Raw genomic sequence first — 26,450 nt, 5'->3', positions numbered from 1 at the left:
TAAAAATAGACCGTACTGATACCGGCTTCTCTATTTGCCCTTTTAAGGCAGGAGTGGCAATTTTTCAAGAAAAAAAAAGTAAACGTAAATCATTGCTCCAGCTGCTTTGAAGAGCAAATGGCGTGACGGTGAGACAGGAGGAGAGCAGACGTCTCCTTCCAGCGTCTCTAGTCAACTGCCGGTGAGTAAAACATGCTAGCTTAACGTTTACCGTTAGCTCCCAGGGAGGGATGAAAATCAGCTAACTCCAGGTAGTTTTCTGGTGGCAGAACGTTACCTTTCTTGCTGTTATGTTAGTGACACAGCAATGAGCCACATGTACCGGCAGATAAATCACCTTCGCTGTGCAAATACAGGCTAGCTAGCGTTAATAAGCAGGGACCGCTGAGCTGGGAGAAACCGTTGGGATGCAGCGCAGCGACACCATCCCTTCTCGTCTGCGCTGCGGTCTAAAGGGCTATCATCCAGCCACACAAGTACATTCAATGAAGTGTGCGCAGCCGGCCGGTTGTTACCTCCCCGCATATGTCAGTGAGACAATGGCAGTAGGCAAACAACAACAATGGCTGCAAGTTACGGGGCGTTCACACCGGACGCGAATTGAGCGGCGACTCTACATTGAAAATCAATGTGAATGGCGCGATGACACGCGATTCAGGCGGAGGCGGCGCGCGATGAGACGCGGCGCGAATGACGCGTCTGACGCGAATGACGCGAAACGTCCAAAATGATCAAGCGGCGCGATACACGCGTCGCGATTGTATTCGCGTCTATCGCGTCCGGTGAAAACGCCGCAAAGGGGAAGAAGAAGAGGATGTTGACAGAAGCACTGCGAGCTGGCTGATGCTGATGCTGCTGCAGGAGTCCTGTGGAATGAGCTCACACACTCGAAGTAGAAGCTGCAATTTATCATGATCATTATTATTATTATTAGTCTGTCAACTAGTGTGTATATTAGAATGTATCACTGTCTCTGTTTGGGACTCACTGCTCTTTTCTCCAAATATTATGATTTTATTCTCATTAAATGATGACTTCATCGTCATAAAATTACATGTTTCTCAAACGATTACACCTCCATTCTTGACACCTTAGTGATCACATATACACTATATTGCCAAAAGTATTCACTCACCCATCCAAATAATTGAAATCAGGTGTTCCAATCACTTCCATGGCCACAGGTGTATAAAAGCAAGCACCTAGGCATGCAGACTGTTTCTACAAACATGTGTGAAAGAATGGGTCGCTCTCAGGAGCAAATAAAGATATTTAAGCAACAAAAAGAGGACAGAGGAGTAGATAATGTCTTCATGTGTGTTAGCTCAGCCAAGATAACTAATATTTACCTGAGAGCTTTACTGCATTATATTCCGGTTTATTGCTGCTACCTGAATTTTGTCATTTCTTTTACATAATTAATGCATAAAAACCACCAGACTGCAGGATATGAAGCTTAGTTTAATCCATTCCTGGATAAATCCGAGGTGCTGTTTGGATTGAGGAAGTCCGACTTCCCTTCCTGTGGGTGGAGGGTACACGGTGTACTGTGTAGGTTTCAGTTTGTTCCATGAATAAACACTTCAGTTCTCAAGGGCCACGTTACGGTCTCGTGTGCTGCTTCTCAGCTGCTGTGTGAAGATGAAGGAAGTGAGCATTATGTTGGACGCTGGAGGCAAACAGTGCAGGAACAGTTAAAACAGGAAGTGTTTCCATGTTGCATATATATCCCTTACAAATAAAATAAAACCAAGCTCCTACATGAACGAACTGTCATCATTATAAAACCAGGCTGATGGGATGTTATGGGCCGATGCCAATATTATGGAATAAAATATGAATATATCAGCTGATATTGATATATGATGGCATGATGGAAAATATTGACCATTACTGAGGTGTCTGCTACATTTCTTGACTCCATTTTGCTACACTGACAGGGCTCCTCTGTGTTGTATAATATTATATCAGGTTGTATACATATTGAAAGTGATAGTGTGCTCTGCTGGGTGAACTATGTAACACCATTTTCAAATGATTCTCCCAGTACTTTCTATATCAGATTCTTTTAAAATGTGTGTTTTATATCTAGACAGATCGGCCAGTGTATGTACCAACCTGTTAATATCGGCAGTTTAAACCAATAAAATAAGTTACGCTCTATTTGTTCTCCTGTCCCCATGAAAGTAAAACTTCAAGTAGGACGTTTAAACAAGCTCCCTGTCCATCTCTGTCCTCCAGCTGGCCTGCTGCAGCTATGAGGGTGACCCGTCCCCAGCGTTGTTTGGCTCAGAAGGTGTACCCAGAGGTGCCTGATGGCGGCTGGGGCTGGGCTGTGGCAGGGGCCTTCTTCCTGGTGGAGGTCTGCACCTATGGGATCCTCAAGAGCCTGGGTGTCTTCCTCCAGGATCTGATGGGAGAGTTTGGAGAGAGCAACAGCCGAGTGTCGTGGGTGATCTCCATCTGTGTCTTCATCTCTTCCTTCACCGGTCAGTCATATGTGTGTTTCCTCTCTAGAACTCTTTAGTAGTAGTACTGTAATTTTACAGTGTGGCAGCGGGAGAGATCGGTATACGTAGCTGCATTCATCAAGAATTCATCTGAATGTCTTCTCTGTGAATTGATTCGTTGTTAAGTCTATAAAAATGTCACAACATGATCCATCATTTTGGACTTTCCATTATCAGGATAATTGTAAATATAATCATATTTTTCACGACGGTAAGCTGTGTAGCACACTATCGATAAAAATAGACTGATTTTAAGAATACAAGATACAAAAATATACAATTGTATTTATTCTTTCTTTATGCAGAGACATTATGATTTATGATCATCTTTAAGATTATACGATTATTAGATAAATGGGATATGTTTTTGTCTAACAAATACAGCATTCTGCATGACTGGCCTTTATTCTTTTTTTTTTTTCCAGAATCAGAAATAAGTTCTAACATTACATGAAGTAACAGTTGTCTGTTTAACATGCGGACTAACTATGACAGAGTTGATATGATTCAATGAAATGACCACCTCCTCCCCAGCCCCCCTGTCCACGTTGCTGAGCAACCGCTTCGGCTATCGTCCAGTGGTGATGATGGGAGGCTTCCTCATCAGTCTGGGAACCATCAGCTCGGCCTTCAGCAACTCCATCAACGAGATGTACGTCACCATCGGAGTGGTCTCAGGTAATTAACCATCATCCATCCATCATCCATCCATCCATCCATCCATCATCCATCCATCATCCATCCATCCACCATCCATCATCTATCCATCCATCCATCCATCCATCCATCCATCCATCCATCCATCCATCCATCATCCATCCATCATCCATCCATCCACCATCCATCATCTATCCATCCATCCATCCATCCATTCATCCATCCATCCATCCATCCATCATCCATCCATCATCCATCCATCCATCATCTATCCATCCATCCATCCATCCATCCATCCATCCATCCATCCATCCATCCATCTATCCATCCATCCATCCATCATCCATCCATCCATCATCCATCCATCCATCCATCCATCCATCCATCCATCCATCCATCCATCCATCCACCATCCATCATCTATCCATCCATCCATCCATCATCCATCTATCCATCCATCCATCCATCCATCCATCCATCTATCCATCCATCCATCCATCATCCATCCATCCATCATCCATCCATCCATCCATCCATCCATCCATCCATCCACCATCCATCATCTATCCATCCATCCATCCATCATCCATCCATCCATCCATCCATCCATCCATCCATCCATCCATCCATCCATCCATCCATCCATCCATCCATCATCCATCCATCATCCATCCATCCATCCATCATCCATCCATCCATCATCTATCCATCCATCCATCCATCCATCCATCCATCCATCCATCCATCATCCATCCATCCATCATCCATCCATCCATCATCCATCCATCATCCATCCATCCATCCATCCATCCATCCATCATCTATCCATCCATCCATCCATCCATCCATCCATCCATCCATCCATCCATCATCCATCCATCATCTTTCCATCCATCCATCCATCCATCCATCCATCCATCCATCCATCCATCATCCATCCATCATCTATCCATCCATCCATCCATCCATCCATCCATCCATCCATCCATCCATCCATCCATCATCCATCCATCATCTTTCCATCCATCCATCCATCCATCCATCCATCCATCATCCATCCATCATCTTTCCATCCATCCATCCATCCATCCATCCATCCATCCATCCATCATCCATCCATCATCCATCCATCCATCATCCATCCATCATCTTTCCATCCATCCATCCATCCATCCATCCTCTAAACAGGAAACAGCTATCTGTAGTGTGTAGGAAGAAGAACGGAGCAGAAGTGGAAAACTAGAACGCTCTCCTCCTTTGTTTACAGGCCTCGGCTATTGTTTGACCTTCCTCCCCACCGTCACCATCCTCTCCCAGTACTTCTCCAGACGGCGAGCCCTCGTTACCTCCGTCGCTTCCTCCGGGGAATCCTTCGCCATATTTGCATTGGCTCCAGGTGAGTGTTCATTCATTAAAATATTAACATTATATAACATTAATTATATGTAACTATAATAATCATAATAATAATGTTGAGTATGAAAGTTCCTTCTTGAGCTGGGAAAATGTTGTGGAATGGTGGATTTAGCAAGCACCTTCCCAACATGACAAGAAAGAGAAAAGATAAACTCCTGTAAATATGTGAAGTTAATGACCACGATCAATATTCTGCTTCCCCTAACCATCACTGTCTGCCGTTATGAATCTGTGAGCCATTATGAATATTTAATAACTTCAGGGTCTTCATATTCCCTCACCACTCGCTGTGGAGCTTTTACTGGTGCAGGTTTGTCTCCTGCATCACGTTTTCATTTCATAATGATCCATTTTATGTTACTGCTTCTGAGGGAATGTTTGCAGCTAACAGTGGAAACAGCTTTGTCTCTGATTGACGTAGTGACATTCAAACATAACTGCTCATTTTATTTACATGAAGCACATTTCGATATAGAAATATGATGACTTTGAGTAAATCACAGTAGTAATAACCTCTACCTTCCTCTCTCCACAGCTTTGACTACACTGAAGAAACACATCGGCTGGCGCTACTGTCTGGTTGTCCTCGGCACTTTTCAGGCTTCTGTGATTGGCTGTGGGCTTCTCCTTCGTCCAATCATAATTGAGCCAGAGCCTGTGAAGGAGGACAAAACGTCAGACGGAGAGCGTCTCCATTTGAAGCAGGCCGTTTACGAGCTGGAGATGGAACAAACCAGGACCTCCATTACAGGAGGCTCCCAGGGTTCAGAGGACTCGGGTGTCACCTCCCGCTCCACTTCTAATGTAGACCTGAGGACTGTGGGAGCTGAAAGCAAGGCAGCGATGGAGTGGGACGTGAAGGACAAAGAGTCACTCTCCGCACCTCCCACCCAAGTCAAGGTAGAGGCGGGTCCTCTCCATCTGTCCAGCCCCAAACTTCTGGACTTCTCGGTGCTTAAAGACGGTGCCTTCATCTGGTACTCCCTCTTCGGCTTGTTCGCCACGCTGGGCTTCTTCGCCCCGCAGCTCTACATCGTGGAACTGAGCAAGAGCCGCGGCGTGGAGCCCAGCATGGCCTCCTACATGCTGTCCGTGATGGCCGTGGCCGAGATCTTCGGCCGCCTGTCAATCGGAGTGGTGCTGAACAAAGTGCGCTGCAGGAAGACCCTGGTGCTGCTGGGCTGTGTGGTTCTGCTCTGCCTCGTGCTGGTGGCCTTCACCGTGGTGTGGGAGTTCTGGGGCCTGGTGGTCTGCTGCGCCCTCTACGGCTACTTCATGGGCACCGTCGGCTCCACTCACATCCCGATGCTGGCAGAGCGGGACGTGGTTGGCGTCCAGAAGATGAGGTCATCTGTGGGAGTGTACATCTGCATCCAGAGCTTTGCTGGGCTGGCAGGGCCGCCGCTAGGAGGTACGAGATCTAGTACGAGATTTAGAATGTCTAAAACATTGCGACATACATCTCAATTCATGTTTGAAAGTTGCTGTGAAAATCAGGCATTTTAATCCCCAAAGAAGCCTGTGAAACCCTGGAGGGGCTGATCAGTGAACCTCTCTAGTCTACTTTCCTAACAGCCGCCTTATCTTCCAGGTGTGTTGGTGGATGTGACGAAGAACTACGGCGCTGCCTTCTACTCCTGCGCCGTGGGAATGGGCCTCAGTGCCATCTGCCTGGCTCTGGTCGGCCCGGCCAAGTCTGGCATGTGCCGAGGACGCTGCACAAACAAAGAAGAAGGCAGGAGCACCGAGGAAGAGGAGAAAATGTCTCAGGATAGCGGGCAGGCGGACTTTTTGGAGTTGGAGTTGGCCTTGGAGGACAGTCCGGTCAGAAGGGCTGTGGATCAGGACAATTCCTCTGTAATATGAACATGACTACAGAATGACATCATAACCAACGCCTCGCCTCCCGGTCCAACAGCAGAAACAGTCCAGATGCACTGCGAGAGGCTGCAGTGACACTCGTGTCTGGTTCAGACTCCAGCATATCGGTATGATGGTCACGATATCAGGTGATAATACATGTCGGTCCAACCAATCATAGCTTCAATCTGGGCTTGGACGCTATCCATTTTTTCATACCTTCCCTGAGGGGATACGTATATGACCGTATATTACATTTAGAGATTAACCAACTGAGCAAAGCCAACAGAAATGAAAATAAAAGACATTTACAACACGAAACAATAAAACTGGATGGATATAACCCCTTCGAAATGCGGCGGCAAAACTCGCTGGAGTAAAAAAATATGTCACATGTTTATTTTTCCCAAATGCAAAATGAACCACAACTGACATCCCTACTATAAACTATCAGCTTTTTAAGGCAACAGTAGATGGATGAGTTTCTGAGCTCAGCTTCCCCTTCCACGACAGAGACACTGACCTCTGGTGGCGTCTGCTGGTCACTATTCAATTTTATTCATAATGTCATATCACTACAAAGGTTCCTCGTATGCCATAATAGCACCCAAGCCTACTGCTGAAGTACCTCTGCAATTTCTGTCGTGATCGTCCCTGGGGGAAACATCAAGGAGGCGGGGCTGTTGTCGCCTTAGTAACAGAAATGTTTCGTCAATTTCACAACACCGTTCCTCCTTTGCCTCACCGTTGTTTACAGTTGTCAGGATGGCATCATGGAGTCTGAACCAGACACTGCAGTCGCCCAAAGTCCCAAAGACAGTCCTCACAGATCCTGCTAGTCCCAGATCTCAGGGGTCTCTCATGTTCTGATAAGCTTGAATTTCACTCTGTTCCAGGAAGGAAGCAGTTCCTCCTCCTTTGAGACCAAAATCCTGTCCATGCTGAACGCATGGCCTGAACACATTCTCCTGAATCAATGAATGCATCTACTACCTGTATGCTTTTGATGCATGGAGACTGAGGTCTCTGCTGTCTGTTAGTCTTTTTATGTCAGTGATATTTATCATCTACAAGCAAGCAATATTGCAGCAGTGTTCACTGCTCCTTTAAAACGAATGAAAGAGCTTCAGCTCTATGAGTCTGATGCTGGAGGTTGTGGGATTCATTTTGCATGAGTTTAAGAACCGTTACATGCTGAACTGTACTGGTGACGACTGTATATCTATATATCATGTGTATGTATGTGTGTGTTTATATATATACACACACATATGTGACATTGACATTTATGAATCATTCTAGCAGCACCTGCCATGTTCGATTCTTCAAAAATGTATGTTTTATATGTGCACATCAGCGTACGCGCCGATACAGCTGCCATATTGGCCGGTTAAATCGGTCGGGCTCTGTGTTTGTTTAGGTGGAAACGATGATGGTGCTAACTACTTTGAACAGATGCAAATCCAGAAACAAATGGCATTTTGCACTAAGTTTCACACAGTGGATGATCCCACTGAGAGCATCCTTGTTCTCCCCACCATGCTGTTATACTGCTCTGTTTGTATCTGCTGGATGTGGCCTCGACCCGGGCCCACTTCCTTTTGGTTGTTTACACGCCGATTAGCAGCTTGACATGTGAGGCTGTTATTTAGTTAACATGGGCTCTCCCCACACGGCGGCCTCCAAAAGACGCGATGCCTCCTGGTCCAACACAACAGGACTTTCCTTACTCACTGTATAACCTTGAATTCAACTATTTGTTCCGATGCTCATTTTTGATTAAGTGTGGAACTGCTTTATGATGTGTTTTTTAAATAAAACATCCTCCAGACAGATCAGGTTTTTCATCTGGTTGTTTTTTCAAGTGTTTAAATTTTGTGTAAGTTAACTTTTAATTCTTTTGACACCCATTTCATAAAAGAAAAAAATGTATAGTTATTTGAACTACTAAATAATAAGTTATTTAGGAAAGATGATTTTGAGTGCAGGGTTTTATTTTGCAAGAGCTTTTTGGAGTTTTGATAAAGTAAATAACTCAGTTTGTCTTTAGGGAGAAATTGAACCAGTTTCTGGAAATGTGATTGGAGGTTTTGGGTAAAACTGTAAAAGCAGTGAAAGAGCACCCTCTGCTGGCCAGACACAAGAAATGCACCAAAAGTAATGCTGTAGGCTACTTGTATTGAGAGCTGATAGAAGAAACCACTATTACTATTATATGTACACTGTATAATTAATTGGTAAATAACAAAGGATGATATGTTCAAATGTTTTGAACAATTTATGAAGTTATTAGGTTTGTGTCACATGACTAAGCAGCTTTATAAGAACATCCAGCTCAAACCAGCACAGAGCTAAAAGCAGTTCCTTCTGGTCTTCAGTCGTTCGACAAACATTCAATAAAGAGCACGTTTTATAAAAAACTGTTTATTTTATGTTTGATTTATTGAGGAGAGTAGAAGGTAAGACAGTATAAGTTAGACTGTACAATGAAAGCTCGTCTATCTGAAAATAGCTAAACTGGCAGAAGTGTTTCGCCTGAGGACATCAAACTGTGAGGCATCATTTGAAAAAAACAAAACGTATAGAAAAACCGGATCAGGTGATCGGACAGCCGAGGCACTAAACATCAGTCTATTTGGCAGATTACACTGATATTTCTATAAGACACTGGCATTAAGAGAATCATCAGTAAGTCAGGAGATGATCCTTTTTATTAAGGAGTCATTGGTTGTGGAAGGTGACACTGGCGTCCTCTCACTGGTATTTACAAGCAAACGCTGCTTTCACTTTTCAACAGCAGAGAATAACGTCAGATTCACAGAAATGTTCCAAGGCAGTCTGGTTGGTTGTGGAGCTTTGGGAGCGATAATCAAACTGGAGGGACTGAAGACACAAGAGAGTTGGTGGAGGACGTGTGACGGAGACTCGCTGCCAACACAAGCTCGTTGGTTTAAGGCATGCTGAGGCCCGACAGTGACATCACAGTCACCGCCGGGCAGTCTTTAAGAGTCGGGGTGGAAGTAAAGCTTCTCAGAAATAAAACTTTCATACATGGAAATTCTTTTTTGTGTGTGTAGATTTCACATACAGGCATTTTTCTTCCCTAATGCGTCTCCTTGTCAGCGACTAGAGCCGACTCAGGTGTCACCTTGGTCACATGACACGCCTGTGAGAGTCGGTTGAACTCTCCAAAATGCTGGCGGTTGTACATTTGGTTTCAAATTAACTTCATTTTAGGATTTTTAACAAAAGAGACTTTTTCTTCATAATTTGTAAAACGTCAGACGTGACCTCAGCCCCCATCGTTCCCTGCATCCGTCAGACGAGGGTTGAACAAGTGCTCTAGAAGGACGGGACTTTTATCGCTCAGGTTACGAGTCGCCTCTGAAAGGCCATCTCAGGCCGCGGAGCCTGAAATCACGGTGAAACATCCGCTAAAGCTCCCCGTCCTCCGGTGTGACGACATCCGGTCGCCGCTCGAACAATCCAAGTTTGTTCAGAGCTGGCGCCGTGGCAACCGGCCTGCTGACTCATAGTGTCCGTTTGTTGGGGCGACAACAAGCGTTCTGTGAGGCCGAAGTCATCACATGACAACGGGCTGGATCCACACAGCCGGACGCAGTCACCAAATTTGAATCAAATTTTTCTCAGCACGACTGTAACGTACTTCCTCCTCCATCAGTAGTCTTCCTCAGTTTTGAATACAACGTCACCAGCTCCAGACGTAACAGTCACGTTAAATTCATGTGTCCACCATGAAAAAGGAATTATATAATAATTATATAAGATGCAGCGGGAGTGTTGGCTGGACGCGATCGTGTAACAGTTAAGAGAATTCTTGTTGGTCCACTTCCTTTTCGAGACGGGAACACGCACACTCCATAAACCAGCCACGGGACTTCGCTGCTTCATGCTAACACACATGTTAAGTGACAGTAGGCTCCTTGTGAGTGTTTGTGTGTGAGTGTGTGTGTGTTTGGGGGGGGGGGGAAGCCCCGGGGGATACAGATGGTCTGAATGGTCTCTACATCTCAGCCATTAACGTTCATTCAAATCTAAATAGAATATCAGAGCCTCGTCTCAAACTCGGACATTGTGCAAAACGCAGGAGAGAAAAAATGGAATGTAAACAGAAATAATGACCTGAAGAAGAGCAGCGACTCCTGAACAACCGCGTCACTGACCGGCATCGGGGAACCAACGAGACCAGCAGCCGACTCGGCAGCTGCTCGGATCTTTGGTTCCTCGATGACGAGCCGGCGAGAAGAAGAAAACAAAGAGATGGGCGTGTTTTAGCTCATATAGCTGCCGGTACTGAGTACGAGCAGGTTTCTAGTTTGCACCGACGTTCCCGTAGAGGCTCAAACGGAAGCCGAGAGAGAAGACAGATCCAGTGTAGACGAGGGCTAAGGCTGAGGTCAGAGGTCGTGGGTCAGCTTGAGCTTGTCCGGGCTCAAAACGCCACGTTATTCAGGCTTCATGGCGATTAGCGACTAGATTGAACATGAGCCTGAAAACAATGAAACCGTTTGTGTTAATCCACTCTAATGGTGGGGGGGAAATGTAACGGCACGATGAACGAGCTTCATTTGAAAATGTGATCCCGGTGATGATGAAGAACGTGTGTTAGCATGAACCAGCGGAGCCTCGTATGGGCTCTCACACACACACACACACACACACACACACACACACACACACACACACACACACACACACACACACACACACACACACACACACACACACACACACACACACACACACACACACACACACACACACACACACACACACACACACACACACACACACACAATGGAAGAAAGAGCACAATCCTGCTGGGAGGAAGACTTGACCGTTTGTCCTTGAGAGCCCCCTTTTAAAAAGCTTCCAAGGACATTTTGAAAATAAGACACCTCAAATTCTGCCTATGTTGTACATTTCTGAGTCTCCGTTAATCTCAACGACCTCAGGCAGTGATGGAGTCAGCAGGCCTGAACAGCGTCTTGCAAACAGACACTGGACACGTCCACGACTCCCGTGTACTGCGGACACTTTGCACTAGTGACACCGTGGTAAAGCTCCAAACGAGGATAAAAAGATGCAACAAGCCAGATTAAAACAGACGCACACGGAGCCCTGATATTAACATGTAGTGAGTATCTGGATTATTTGGATAATGAAAATGAGTGGTGATGAAAAATGCCATCTGATGTTGGGTTCACACTGGACGTACAAAATAGCAATAGTGGTTATTTCAGCCGTGATGAAACCTGCTTGGTGTCTCCATGGAGATAAGCCCCGCCTCCTCTCTGGTGCATCTACAGCAAGTGAATAAACACAAAGGATCCTGTGGTCAAACTCACACCTTACATCTAGACGTCTCCTAAACCGTCACTCTTCAACCCCGATTTTACACTAGACCACGTCGAATGTACATCAACAGCAACGACACTATTTCTAATAAATTAAATTAAACGGGGGAATCAGGGGAATTAAAACTCCAGGAGAACAGAATGAGTTATAGAATAAACAGTTTGTAGCCGATTATCAGTGTATTCGCTTCCATGTCCAGTGTGAACCCAGGCGTCTAGGAGGTCTAGACTTCCTTCTGAGACCCAATCATTGAGACAGCAACAAGGCGGAGTCATACCATGACACACGCAGATGTTATAATCTGGATAACGCATGTAGACACACATCACATGTTAATACCAGGTGGCATTCTCCGCAGACGCATACAGAGGAACGACATCGGTCTCATTTCTGTTGAGGTTGGCTTCTAATCACGGAGGTGGGCTTCACAACGTGCCCTGAGGAACAACAAAAATACCATGGCTCACACTTAGCCTGCACTAGCGCCCCCAAGAGCTCGGGGTTTCCTTTTCAACGCAGAAGTCCAGTTAACTGGAAGAGAGTCCGTCCGCAAATCCACAAAATGTTACCCCCCGTAAAATATAAGTTAAGAAGAATGCATAGTTACATACAGTATATTCATATATTAGAAAAATGATTAGAAAACAAAGTGGACTTTGGAGCCGGCGTTCCTATCTCTCTCTGTTACTTCCTGTCGAGTCCTGAAACCCTGAACCGTCGGGGACTGCCGTCAGCTGGGGACTGGTGGAGTGTGAGAGAAACACAGATGTGGCATCGCTGGACATGTGGCGTTACTCAAAATTGACTTCAAACAGCTTCAATAAGCCAAAATAAAATAACTATTTGATTAATAAATCAGGTGCGTAATGATCATCCATATTAAATCATTAATGCTAATGTTTCTGTGTCAATGTCATATACCAGTCTGAACACCAGGTGTCATCCTCTTTGTTTACCTTCTTTTATGCCTGTGGGGTTCCCATGTTTAACCGCAACGCTATGACTTGTGGGTAAATCCCTCAGGTAAAGTCTGCAGACTTAAGGCAAGTGTTCATAAAGGACTGGAAAAGTCCGAAAGAGAGTCCTCAAGGACTCGCTGGTCTGACAGCGGGACAGACCTGAACCCTCACGTGAACGCGCCTCACAGTCCGGTACAAGGCCTTGTTCTCAACAGAACACCTGGCGACTACTCGCTAAATTTAAAACAAGCCCCGCCTCCTCTCCGTCTGCTTCCATAGCAACAGTGGTCAGAGCAGCATAGAAACACGTGTGTGTGTATGTGAATTAGAGCAACACATAGTGAGGAAATACCACAAAAGGTGGGGGGGGACTGGCTGCAGGGTGTGGATGGGGGTCAGAGGTCATTTACAGTGGTTTAAAGGCTCTGAGCCTGACGCCGTTATCAGTCTTAGTGAACAAGCTCAGTAAGGCGGAGAGCAAGCGTGGGGGGGAATGGTAGTAGTGGTGGTGGCTTTAATACACAGTCAAAGTTCAAAGGTGAGGGGCCGCTCAAAGTCCCGTCGGGAGGATGAATGGTAAGAGGGACACGGCGAGGAAATAAAGGCACCTCGACGCCCACTTTCCAGCCGGCCTCGGCCCCGCCTCCTCCTGGTCAGTCCACCTCATTGCAGCATCAGCTGTTTGAGGTTGTCGTGCAGGATGGTGTCCTTGACGTCGCGGAACACCAGCCGGATGTTCTCCGTGTTGATGGCCGTGGTGAAGTGGTGGTACAGCGGCTTCTGCTGCTGCTCGCGGCGCTTTTTGCGAAAGCACTCCACGAGGAAGCGCTGGACGTCGGCCAGGCTCGTGGGGTCGCCCAGGAAGTCGGGGAAGTAGTCTTTGATGGACACCTGCTTCACTTTGTCCTCCAGCAGGTCGGTCTTGTTCAGGAACAGGATAATGGACACGTTGCTGAACACCCGGTTGTTGACGATGGTCTCGAAGATGTTGAGGGACTCGCTCAGCCGGTTGGTCTGCCGGTCCTCCATCAGCACCTAGACGGGATCAGATGTGTGTGGTTAAAGGGGACTGAGGGTATGTCTGGTATGAGCAGGTTTATGAGACAGACTTTGTGAAAAGACGATTTTTCTCGTACATTTGCCACATTCATCTCAAAATATATATGTTCTTACAAATTTGTCTTTTTTCCTTCCCATTAATTATTAATCTCATAAATGTATTACTTTATAATCTTGCAAATTCATGACTGTTTTCTTGTAAATTCTCAGTGAATCTATAATCTGAAATTAATTGTTTTTTCGTTTGCACAAAAGTTTGAGAAACATTGGTCAATGGTGAGGAGAGGTGATTAAAGTGACTTTGAACGTGGCGTGTGCAAATATATATATATATATATATATATATATATATATATGCTCTACTCTATACTAATGTTTGTATTTCAATTAAACCCTGAGCTTGTTTACCGGAGAGAAGAGAGGAAATCATAAAGTGGCTATTTGGACGGATCGAACAACACTGAAAGGAAATGCTATCGACTCTTCCAAGCATGGAAATGTGATCTCTCAGAAATATTTATAAGACAAGGCCACAACAGTTTCACTGCGTCGTCCTGCAGCTTTCATGTACCGAGATTTGTGATGTTATGCCCTTGAATTTCATTTTGGTCCAATTCAGGTGAACATGTCAATTCTGCGATGTTCAGGAATTCTTCTTAAAATTGATTGTGGGGAATTTCCATTATGAGGTTAATCGTTCATAGAGTGACTAACTCACGGTCATGGTAGAGCAGAGAAAAATAGAGCCTGATTTTAAACAATACAGGATTCATTTGATTTATTTATCCTTTACTCATGCAGGGAGAACTTATGATTCATGATCACATTATTCATTTCATTGTTTTTCACAAAAAATATGTACAGTAAAACATGTCTCATCCATGAGGCAATAGAAATGTTTCTTATCAAACTGTAAAGTGAGTTTTTAGTGTATTTTCGGCAGGATCACAGTTCCATGAAATGTTCATATGGTCTCATTTCTAGCTGACTCACCTGGTCGTATTCAGAGGAGGACACGAGAAAGAGGATAGAAGTGACCGAGTCAAAACATTCAAACCAGCGCCGCCTTTCGGAGCGCTGACCGCCCACGTCCACCATCTTGAAGGGCACGTTCTTGATCTCAAAGTTGTACTCGTGGATGCCCTTGGTGGGCTTTCTGGCCAGGAGGATGTCCTGTTGGCTGGGGAGGTAGTCCTGCAAGCAGATTAGCAGATTGATTTAGAAAAAATAAAGAGAGTAAAGAGAGTAAAACAGTTAAAATAATAAGAGCAAAAAGGGAAAATGTGCCAAATTTCAACCTCATCTCTGTCAGCAGTTTGTGCTGATGAGTCTCTGAAGTCTGCTGTTCTTCCTGATCATGTTTGGTGAGCTACATTTTGTTTCTGTCCAGTTTAGAGGAAGTGTGTTTTACAACCAGGCCTGTTTTAGTTTGGTGGAAACTTGAAGTCAGAAGGTGTATGTTGTATTTTTCTGTTCAGGTGGAAAAATGTTTTTAATGAAGAGTTTCCTTCATTGACATGTTTGAGTTCATTTTGTTTATTTATCAGACGTAGCAAACTCGCTACGTATGCACAATGCATCCTGGTATATGTAGGTACAGCCGGTGTGGCTGCACAGCAGCAGAGATGAGCTTTCTCTGTCAATATAGCAGCACTGGGGAATTTATTTCTTGAGCGAACTACATTTACCATCAGCACTGATTCGACATCGACAAAATAAGTCAACATTTCAAGCTTCATTGGTATATTTTAAGGTCTTTTTTTGCTGTAAAAAGAAGCAAATTTGTTTACATATCTTCAAGAGAAACTTATTATATTACCCATATAAAAGAATTGTTATATTACCTAGAAACTATCCAACTACATACAAAGAAAGAAAGAAAGAAATCTTTGTATTCCTGTTAAAAACAGTGCACACACTTGCTGCTGCTGCAGGGGACATCTCTGTTAAACACTGCATTCCTGAAATACCATAGCGCATAAACAAATGTGAGTGTTTGTGAGGGGGCGGGGCTGTTAAAAGGCTTAGCCAGGAGAGCCTCCGGTTCTTAACAGTGAAACCAATGATGAAATACCTGAATGATGAAATACCTGAAAGCTGCATTCTTTCTACTGGCCCTCAGGGGGCGACTCCTCTCCGATAAAGTAAAAAAAAGTTAAATTATAAAGTCTATGAGAAAATGAGCCAACTTCGCACTTGATTTATCATCTCCGTAAACATTGTAAACATGAGTTAAAGGTCTCGACCTCTAGTTTCAAGTCTTCAGCCTTTAGTAAATGATGATCCATTTAGAGTCAAATAGACCATAAAGCAGGGCTTGCTTTAGGGCGGGGCTACCTTGTGATTGACAGGTCGCTAAAGGGACCTCCCTCCAATTATGGTCTATTTGACCCTAGAGGAGTCGCCCTCTGATGGCCAGTAGAGAGAATGCAAGTTAAAGGCAATCAGCGTTGGCTTCACTTTTCAGAAACCACAAAGCCAACATGTGTGTGTGCTAACACGTCGTGTTCTCGGTGTTTCCCTTCAGTATTTAACTCGTGTCAGCTAGCAGGCAGCTACATGGAGGAAGAGTGAGTGAACTCAGGAACTAACCAGTGTGGACACATGGCTTGAGAACGGTTTTACTTCTCTTTTCAACAAAAGTAGCCGAGTGCTCTCACAGCCATCATCATCATCATCATCATCATTATGGGCCACCCTGTCTGCTGGGGATCTGTGATTAGTGGAGCCTCAACAGTGAGGGCGGGACTTACCGACTGTCCGAGCTTTTCCAAATTGTCCAGGAAATACTTGACTGACTCACCCTAAGAGAGAGAAAGACAGAATGTTTTGAGTGACTTTTTGTGTGCAGAGCTGTGATGATGTATATACTGTACTTATATTCATATGTATATATGTCACGATATACTGGGAATGGGTGAGCAATAGGGATGGGATGATTGCATGAGGATTGCAGTAAAGAGAAAAACACTCACAATATTTTAGATTTTATTGTGAGTGAGAGCGGGACACTGTTGGACCACAGTGTAAACTTGTGGGGAGCAGTGAGGGAGACATGGAGGAAGGAAGGGCGTGGGGGAGACAGAGAAGCAGCCTTCATTAGCTCGTCTGTGTGCGCTCAGCAGCTGCAGCTCCGCCACATCGACTGTGAGGACGAGCCTTTATCTGCTGCTGTCAATGCTCGTCTGTACACGGTACTCACCCGTCCTCAGTGGCGGTGCAAGCAGAGGTAAACGTTAGCATCGTGCTGGTCAAACTCAGCAGAAGGCCAACTTTATACATTCAGAGAGAGAGACCTCAGTTTCACTTCATTTTGCTCCAGATAGCCCCGTCCATATGCAAACACTGAGCAGGGAGCTCGCCGTAGCGTTGCTCTAAAACGTTTTCATTCAGAATTGATGCTTCACCTGATCGACTCTTCTGATCAGAATTAGAGAGACCACGATCAAAACTGCAGCAAAGCCAACAGAAAATATAATAAAAGACATTTACAACACAGGACATTAAAACTTGATGGATGTAACCTGTTGTGATTCTTATCTTCCAAGATTCTAAATCGATTCATAACTTCCAATAGAAAAGATAGAACTCGGTTTTCCATCTCACCGTGTGCACTTCGCAGCTTCTGTAGAAGACTGTTGCAGCAATCTACTGGCTAGTCAGCCACTGCTAATGCTAGCTCTTTGACTCAGTTAAGTGCCAAACAGAGCAGGAACAAATTCAGCTTGTTCCATCGTCATTAAAAGCAGGTGTTGGGGCGCATTTTGGATTTTACAACCTCCCAGGACGGAGCAGTTCATGAGTCAATCAATATGCAAGATGAAAGTGGAGTACTTCGGCACCTCCACGAATGCCCGGGCTCACATCATGATCATCCAAATCACAAAAGTCCCAATATTCATCTCCAAGCACCTGCGCCCAGAATAGTTGAGAATGAAGGCTTATTTTTGTGGAACTTGACATAAGAAACACTAAGAAAGTGAGAATTAAGAAATACTAATAAAAAAAAGTATTTGTGCAAATGGCTAGCCCAAGCCTGACAATTTTATTTATGCAATACCATTTATGTTTTGTGTATGACCATACACTTCTCATGCCATTCTTCTTCATACAGCCTTTATTAGCTCACGGAGGACGGGAGTATAACCTGAAGCTTAAAGCTTACTAATTAAAAAAAAAATCTATTTTGAATCGTGATGAATTCGGAAACTTTTTGAATCTAAAATCAATTCTGAATGAAATCATGACCTCGATAATACAAATCGTATCCAATCGTTAGACAACCAACGATTCCCGTCCCAAAGTACATCCGGTCACGCGATCGCATCAATAAAGCATCATGAAAGAGCAGCGGAAAATCATACCGTTGGGATTTCTAAATACACTGGTATTCCAAGAATACTGGATACACAGGAATACGCTGCACACACACCAGGGCCGGCGCCACCGATCACTGGTGTGTGTCCAGCTAGGCCGCGGTGTTTCCTGTCTGAACAGCTCATTCCTCATCATATAGACATGAATAGTGACCCACCACACGACTCAGCACTTTGACCGTGTATATCAAAGCACTGCACGGTGCGATACATTAAGCAAAGTGCTCACACTGTGGCTGCTGGGTAACACTCCTACTCACCAGCTGGAATTCTCTGCGGCGGTCGTAGGCGTTCTGGATGCCCTGGTCAGCCCACAGGGCCCGGATGGACGGCAGGTAATGCTGGAAAACTTTGGCCTCCACCATGCCGTGACCGTGGGCCATCACCGACCGAGTGTCAAACGCCATCATGGTGTCGCCGTGCCGCTGGTTGGACTGGTTGCCCCATGGGATGTGCAGCTTCTCTCGAGCATCCACCAACACTCGAATACCTGAAGAAGCAGGGAAACACGTCAGACTTGTATTCTAGTCTCAATGATTGCTTTCTTTACAGATTGCATTACAGCTCACGTTTCCTTTGAAAGGAAGAGGAACTCCTGCTCTCTGATGCCAATCTCTGTCTGGCTGAAGCAGTGGAGGTGAGAACTGTGCTTCACCCCTTCAAACACGCCTGCTCTGCCCTGCTGACCGTGGCAACACGTGGGTCCAGCTGTCTGCAGTGTGTGTGTATGTGAGAGTGTGTGTGTGTATGTGAGAGTGTGTGTCAGCTCAAGAATATATGCTGTTGTGGTCAGCACAGCCCGACCGATATGGATGGGAGTTTTGGGGCTGATGACAATATTATGTTATCAAACATATTTTGGACCTTTTGGCTGTCAAAATGAACGGAATCCTTAATTTGTCGAATGTTGGCTCTCTGGATGGGGGCTGCACGGTGGTGTAGTGGGTAGCACTGTCGCCTCACAGTGAGAGGGTCACGGGTTCGATTCCCGGGTTGGCCCCGGTTGGAGTTTGAATGTTCTCCCCGTGTAAGCGTGGGTTCTCTCCGGGTTCACCGGCTTCCTCCCTCAGTCCAAAGTTAATTGCTGACTCTAAATTGCCCGTAGGTGTGAATGTGAGCGTGAATGGTTGTCTGTCTCTACATGTCGGCCCTGCGACACCTGTCCAGGGTGTACCCTGCCTTCGCCCAATGACAGCTGGGATCGGCTCCAGCGACCCTGAATACAGGATAAGTGGTAGACAATGGATGGATGGATGGCTCTCTGGATGGGAAATTTGAGTATAAAACAAACAAAGACGGAAGAATCAATAAACACGCAGCCTCATAAAACTACTAAGACACAATAGGAGCCGACATCACTGCACCTCTCACCATTGAGCCTAATAATCCACCAGCTGCAACAACAACCTGATGTTAAATCATCATCAGTTATGAGCAGCTGCAGTATGAAGCAAAGCTAAGCTGCTGCTAGAACCTGTCAGGGTTTCACCGACGTACTGCAGCCGTGACCAGTGTGACGAGTATGAAGTCGGCCGTAACATTACAGCTGCTAACGTAGCAGTGCATTGTGGGTATTTGTGGGTGAATAAATGCTACAACTCCTCATGACACAAGGTAGCCTTGGTTTTAAGTTGTGTTTAGGTTAAAGTACTCTGAAATTACTGTTATTTATTTATGTGTTTTTTTTGTTTTTCTGACAATTGTTTATTGAAACCCAGACTCTAATATGGCACTACGGTTTTGACTGATATATGATTATAATATGCAATTTAATAGCAATGAAAAAGGGTTGTTCTACTTGCCCTTTAATAAGGAGAAAGTATGAAATATCCGATTACTAAAAGAATCGATAGCTGCAGTCCTAACTGGCTTGTTGTTAGACGGTGATGATTAAGTGTTCCCTTATTTTTTGAGCAGTGTAATGTTTTGCCAGCAGAATCAATTTGTTTCACAAGCTGCTTTGTATATCAAAAATAACGTAACCATGTAACAGGATATGCTACTTCAGTGAAGAGAAAAGATATGACCACTATAGTAAAATGGAAATGAACATTTAATATCCAGAGACAAAGGGACACACCCTGTGTCTCTGGACCCTTACATCAGATAAGGCAAAGCTCCCGAAAAAAGAAACATTTAACAGGGAAATATAATATAGACACTACTGACTTTCCATGTAATTGTTAGTTTCATAATCATATGTTTATATGTGCTAAAGTTCACATAATCAGGATGGTCCCACCTCCATATCTGGCTGATACCTGGTCCATTTAAAAGGGTCAGCAAAAATCAGAACACAATATTACCGTTCCTCACTCTACACAGAACAATGCTTTTGTCAGTCGGGAGAGAATGATCCATTTATATTCAATCAAATTCAACTAATGTCTCTATTGGTTAATAAACCTGAACCAAATCAACAAATAGATGAACGGCTCGTCAATGTTTCCAATTGACAACAGGGACTGTGATTATGAGTGATTTGACCCACCGTTGAGTGAACACACACAAAGCAACCCGTTGGCTAACAAGTGGAAGAGAGTTGTGTATCAGTGGCGTTGATGTCACAAGGTTCCTCTTATCCACTCATCACGATGGATGACCTCACCGCAGAAAAATAGGTTTCATTTCATGATAGCATGTACGTAGCACACATGTAAGCAGTATGTCAATAATTGGTCACCGCTGCTGTCTGTTAACCCCCCGACTGATTTAGCTCACTTTGATCCTGAAACGACAGCAACGGTTTCCTTTTCGGTTTAACCACGTCAAGCGGCAAGTCACTTCCCCCTGACTGAAGCTGAGCAAGCCTTTCCATCCTTCCACTTCCCATTTACACTTGTTCAAGAAGGGAGTTTACGTGTAACTGCCCCCCCCCCCCCCCCCCCCACAACCCATGACATCATGGAAGCACAAATACAAGCTGCCCTCTCTGGAAATCAATGGCTTAATGTTATTAATGTGATCACCTCCGATTGATTACCTCTCTGTGTGAGTTCAGTAAAAGTGTGTTTATTTTAATCTGGGAATGATGCAGCTAATAAAAGAACAGGTTCTACCTGGATGCTGCTCCGCTATTGATTTGAATCGTCAACATTTAAGGAGGCGCCTATCGCCTTCACTAAATGGTCCCATATTATGAAAAACACGTTTGAGCAACTTTTAGACAACTGAAATTCAGGAACACGGATGGGTTTGGGGCAATGACGATGAATACAGTGGAATACAGTGTTGTTGGACCTCTGACAGCTGTGAGAAATTGATGAAAAACAGTAGAATATAGGACCTTTAAAGTGTGTGTCTTTGCATGTATTTCATTGCCGGACACAGTGTGTTGCTAATTGCTGATCTTGGGGATTAATGATCAGAGCGATCGCCAATAGTTGAGGTCTTTTGCCAATGACAAGATTATTTGCTCATTCTCCCATTCATGTACACAATTATAACTATTAAGACATTAACGGGCAAAATTGAATTTGACCCGTCACTTTCACAGCGGCATGTTTGCATACGACACCGACAGGCACGCACACTCACACTGGATTGGACCATAAAGGACTGTTATCACGGAACGCGTAAAAAATACTACTAAACTAATTGTTTGAAGTGAATTTCTATTATCGGGATAATCATAAATATTAATGAATGACTTGAAAATGCTGTCTAGCTCGCCATCATGGCAGAGACGTGTAAAATAGAGCTTTTTTCTAAAAAGAAAACAAATATTGTATTATTATTTATTTATCCTTTATTTATGCAGGGAGACCTTATGATTCATTATTTCTCAATAAAAAAAAAACGTTTGTTTCTTCACTAAATATAAAGTGAATATAGTATGTCCTGGTGCCATTTTAAGAGTTTTAAACATATTTCGATTAATAACATTATGATAATGTTATATGCTTGTGTAATATATTTGGACAGTTATCACATAACAATATTGTCCTGTGCCTCTTTAGAACAAATAACTAGGGCTTTGCCGAACAGTTCGAAGCGTCTTTCATCACATTATCATTCAAAATATTATTACTAATAACTTCCAGGAACATCGCGTGCTGTCTACCTTCTCTGTCACTCTCTCAGCAGCGCTCAGTTACATTTAGCCAAAATGAATATTGTGTCTTCTTGAAAACTGCAATTTGGATGTATTTTCTCTATGAAAGGGTATTAAGGTGCAGAATATTCGTCCCAAGCCTAAAGGAGAAAATAGTGTGATTGATGACACCGTTTCCACATGAGCATCAAACCGGTTGATGATTCTATATGCAGACCTACAAACTCTGGAGAAGTGAAAAAGGTGACAACATGCAAAACTAAAACCCTCTTCATTCACTTCTACTACCCTGGTTGACATAAAAAAGGTGACTGTAGCCAAAAGGTGACCAGTTTGCAGGTGTGTATATGTTCCCACCGACAGACTTCCCGCTGACTCAAAGGGCAAGTCTAGAAATACAAACCGGGTGAAGTATGAATGTGCTATGCAAATATAGACATCTACATCAATATGAGCAACATATGCTAAGTAATCTGTCACCAACAAGTTCCCCTCAGACAATCCCATAAGGCTGAACGATGCCAAAAGTTTCCCCATTACCAGCTGATGGATGGCTAACCTCTTTGATAGCAATGGTCAGCTACTAATGCGTAGCAGCAACCGTCACCACATTTACATACCAATTGTTTTTCTTGTTTGAGTGCCAGCATGATGCATTGGAGGAAGGGAGACGGCCTGTTCAAACTATGTTAATTCTAAGGATGTCACAGCAACGGATACTCCGGCAGCAATTTGATGCCAAAAGTCAGAAAACTTGATGTTTTTCTGCAGTTACGCGAGCACTATAAAGATAATTGTAAATATCTTTGCGAGACCTTACAATTTATTGACTTACCTTATTGACTGGACTTAGTTTTCATATCATTTAAATGTTAAAACGTGTATGAATTTATAATGTAGGCGTTTATGTTACAGTTTGCAGTGATCTGATGTCCCCTATACTTGTTTTTTTTTTTGTGTGATTTATTTTAAAGTTTTTAAAAAGCACATTTTCCTTTCTGTCCACCTCACGTTACTGAGAAACACGGTAAAATAATACTTTAACACGTGCTCTTTGGTGGATTACGTGTTATGGGAATTACAGGAGATGCTTGGTCAGATTCAGAAAAGATGCTGAGTCTATGTTTTACCGGTACATTTGTTTGGTGATGAGAGCCGTGTTGTTTTTCCTCGTTTTATGAGAGAGGGATTGTGCAGTCGGTGAGCGGTTCGTGTCCTGCTTCAATATTCTTTTAACGTCATTTGTTGACTCCTTCCTCCTAGTTAGCTGTGCTAGCTAAATCCTGGACCTGTAGGTTATGTTTTGACAGCTGCAAAGTTAAAACCGTCCTCTTGTGGATCCATTCAGTCCTCTAGCAGCGCTGCACATCAACACAACTCATAGGAACTGCTCTTGTTAAAACACTGTCATACTTAAATTACCACTACTATTAAAACGGGGTATTGTACCGTTTAACGGCAGGGTATCGGGATACCTTTCTGGTAAAACTAAACAAGCAACACATCATACATTTAATGAACAATCATTTCTGTGATACAGCTCAATATTGGGCAAAAGTCATGAGCCAAAACAATGTTCAGATTTTAACATTTGAACACACTATCAGATTTGAAATCTCCAGATTCCCCAGCAGAGAAAATTCATATGACAATACATGATGTATATCATCTCTGACTCATTTAAGGCAGCATTTCAAGTGTCTGTCTGTGCTTTCCTTCCACAATGACTAACAAAACACCAAAAGTCAACTGTCCCATGATGCAACATGTGCTCAAAGCAATTTGAAACTTAATTGGCTTATTAATTAATTCTGATAGCACATTCAATTTGCAGAATTTCTTCCACAGACTTTTATTTAGACTTCGTATTATTCTGATAATTATAACATTCTTTTTAACACAGCACCTAATATAAAAGTCTGGTGAACATTATGTTTTACCAATGAGAGGGGAAGAAAATAAGCTAATTTATAAAGTATTAATATTGGTTTGTAGTTTTTAAAAAGTGGGTCCACAGAAAAAAGTTTAGGAAACAGTGTTAGCAGACGACCTTGCAACCAACCCGTCTATCCGTCCTATAACACAACGGTCACAAAATGTCCCACTTTTCATGAACTCACCCTGAATATGTGCGTTTAAACTGTTGATGTGGAAACCAAACTGCATTCACAACCCGTAACATTTCCCATGTTAGCACCACTACACAGCAAACAACGTGCAAACACAGTAACGGATCACCTGTGAGATGATGCATGGGCTGACTGCGAGTTTCGTACCACACTGGCTGAGGGCGCAGTTTCGTTTTCAATGTGTCAACTTTCAGAAAGTGGTTCAGACCTGTTGTAGCTCGGTTAGAGGGGGCTAGCCCGCGTCTGTCTGCTGATATGGGTGTTTACAGTCACGCTAAACAGCCAAATTATATTACGGCTACGGTCTCGCCATACACGCTAGTGGAATGTTTCGGCGTCAAAGGGGAAACACTGGGACAATGTCAAACCATTTGGGACGTAACATTAAGAAAGGAGAAAATTAATATATGGGAAGCAATGAATAAACACATACAATGCCCCCACGGCACGCACCGCCGTCTCCTCCAGTCCCACCGCGTAGACCAACACAAATAACATGGGCGTTTCTTGGTCGCCTAACCAGCTAACCACACTAGCTAGCTAGTCGGACACAGAAAAGTGTCCCTCCAATCGGTCCAGCTGTAGCTAGCATGGCTACCAACTTCCCACTCTCAAGTACGCGACCAATACAGAGGTCAAAACAAGCCCGCTTCAACATATGAGACACAATGGGTGGCCAGCGTAGACTTACCTTTTATAACATTACTAAAAATCGTGGCTCTGAAGTCTTCTTTGGCCTTCTGATCGAAGTCCTGCCCATGGATAATGCGCATCTGCTTGAGAAAAGTGGACTTGCCGCTCTCGCCTGCCCCAAGTAATAAGATCTTTACTAATCGTTTAACATACGTCTTATCTCGATGAATACACTTATCTATCTCTTTAGATTTCCGCAACTGTTCTGCCTCCCCGCTCGTGAGGAGACAGTTAGGGAAACATACAGATAAAACGGAGCGGGACGGCAGGAAATCCGCCATCTTTGAAACAACTTCATCGATACAGACAGCGAGGAGGGCTGAGCTCACGCTCACCCCAGTCCACTGCTGCATTCACGTGTCGTAGGAATCTACCCACCTCAACTTCGACAGTGTAGTTTCACCTTTGAAATCCAATTCGTAAATACTGAACTGAGCCGAGACTTAATTTTAAAAAAATGATAACAACGGGGGAAATGGGTGAGTGGGGAATGGGCAATGTTTGTAAACGAAATATTGCTCCGATAATTTGACCATGGCTGCATAAATAACGTGCAGTTATTAAGTGTTTACTCCACAAAATCCAGTCTACCCCTTCTTGGAATTTGATATCGTTTATGCGTGATACAAAACATGTGCGTTTAGTATATGAATGACAATCACATTAGTTTCCTTGTCCCTCACATCGTGCATACTTACAGGACGTATGCGCGTCCAGACAAATTCCGTTTTCCAATATACATGAACGCAGCAAAAGTGGCGGGCGAGGCGCGCTCACGATGCATTACGTGAGCGCGCCCATGCTTCAATGTTTGGGCGGGTCGCACAGAAAGCTGGAGCGACGTTTCTCTCAGCATTTTTTCAGACATAGTTGGACAGATATTTCAGAACATATTCTCCCCTGCACTCTTCTGAGTGTACTCACATACACAGATGAAAGTAATGAAAGAAAATGTATTAAATGTATATCATTGTGATATAGGAAGTAAACACAGAGCAGTATTGCTGGCCACCAGGGGGCGACTCCTTTCTGATTGTATAGTAGTCAATGAGAAAATGACCCTACTTTAGTACATTATGGTCAATTTAGAGACAAATAGACAATAAAGCAGGGTGTGCTTTAGGGCATGGTTAGCATGTTCGTTACCATGTTCGTTGTCGATACCAAGATCTCGCTTCCAGCTACAATGTTAGCGTAGCCTAGCACCCATCAATCCAGACTCCATTCAGAAAACAACCATTTTAAAAGTTGTTTGCTTTTCGTCTTGCAGACAGACCTAACCAAGCATGACTTCTGACTTTTCTACAAATCAGAGCTGCGTCCTCTTGCTTCCTGGGGAGCTGTGACATCACTATACA

The 26,450-nt window shown here is 43.9% G+C and overlaps 2 protein-coding genes across 2 annotated transcripts; one reads left to right on the top strand and one right to left on the bottom strand.

Annotated features, from left to right (window-relative positions):
• Positions 1 to 10,468, top strand: slc16a6b (solute carrier family 16 member 6b). Its single transcript, XM_084038200.1, has 6 exons — positions 1 to 181; positions 2,242 to 2,489; positions 3,045 to 3,188; positions 4,435 to 4,563; positions 5,119 to 5,994; positions 6,175 to 10,468. Exons 2-6 carry the CDS (start codon positions 2,258 to 2,260, stop codon positions 6,447 to 6,449), a joined length of 1,656 nt encoding a protein of 551 aa, XP_083894326.1. The 5' UTR covers positions 1 to 181; positions 2,242 to 2,257; the 3' UTR covers positions 6,450 to 10,468.
• On the bottom strand, positions 8,852 to 25,410 carry gna13b (guanine nucleotide binding protein (G protein), alpha 13b). Its single transcript, XM_084038203.1, has 5 exons — positions 25,091 to 25,410; positions 18,477 to 18,706; positions 16,594 to 16,644; positions 14,834 to 15,034; positions 8,852 to 13,816 (listed from the first exon to the last, which is right to left on the bottom strand). The coding sequence occupies exons 1-5, from the start codon at positions 25,371 to 25,373 to the stop codon at positions 13,445 to 13,447; spliced, it is 1,137 nt and encodes a 378-aa protein (XP_083894329.1). The 5' UTR covers positions 25,374 to 25,410; the 3' UTR covers positions 8,852 to 13,444.
• Positions 25,411 to 26,450: the final 1,040 nt, after the last annotated feature.

The sequence above is a fragment of the Eutrigla gurnardus genome (assembly GCF_963514095.1).
Source record: "Eutrigla gurnardus genome assembly, chromosome: 20".
NCBI classification, from domain to species: domain Eukaryota; kingdom Metazoa; phylum Chordata; class Actinopteri; order Perciformes; family Triglidae; genus Eutrigla; species Eutrigla gurnardus.
This window is presented reverse-complemented; position numbering and strand designations above follow the sequence as displayed.

Excerpts from the sequence above, each read along its gene's own strand:
- slc16a6b (XM_084038200.1), top strand. The coding sequence starts at position 2,258 with ATGAGGGTGACCCGTCCCCAGCGTTGTTTGGCTCAGAAGGTGTACCCA. Across the intron at positions 3,189-4,434 it reads CACCATCGGAGTGGTCTCAG|GCCTCGGCTATTGTTTGACC; the intron begins GTAATTAACCAT and ends CTTTGTTTACAG. Across the intron at positions 5,995-6,174 it reads GGCAGGGCCGCCGCTAGGAG|GTGTGTTGGTGGATGTGACG; the intron begins GTACGAGATCTA and ends CTTATCTTCCAG.
- gna13b (XM_084038203.1), bottom strand. The coding sequence starts at position 25,373 with ATGGCGGATTTCCTGCCGTCCCGCTCCGTTTTATCTGTATGTTTCCCT. Across the intron at positions 18,707-25,090 it reads TTTTAGTAATGTTATAAAAG|GTATTCGAGTGTTGGTGGAT; the intron begins GTAAGTCTACGC and ends CTGCTTCTTCAG. Across the intron at positions 15,035-16,593 it reads TGGAAAAGCTCGGACAGTCG|GACTACCTCCCCAGCCAACA; the intron begins GTAAGTCCCGCC and ends ATCTGCTTGCAG.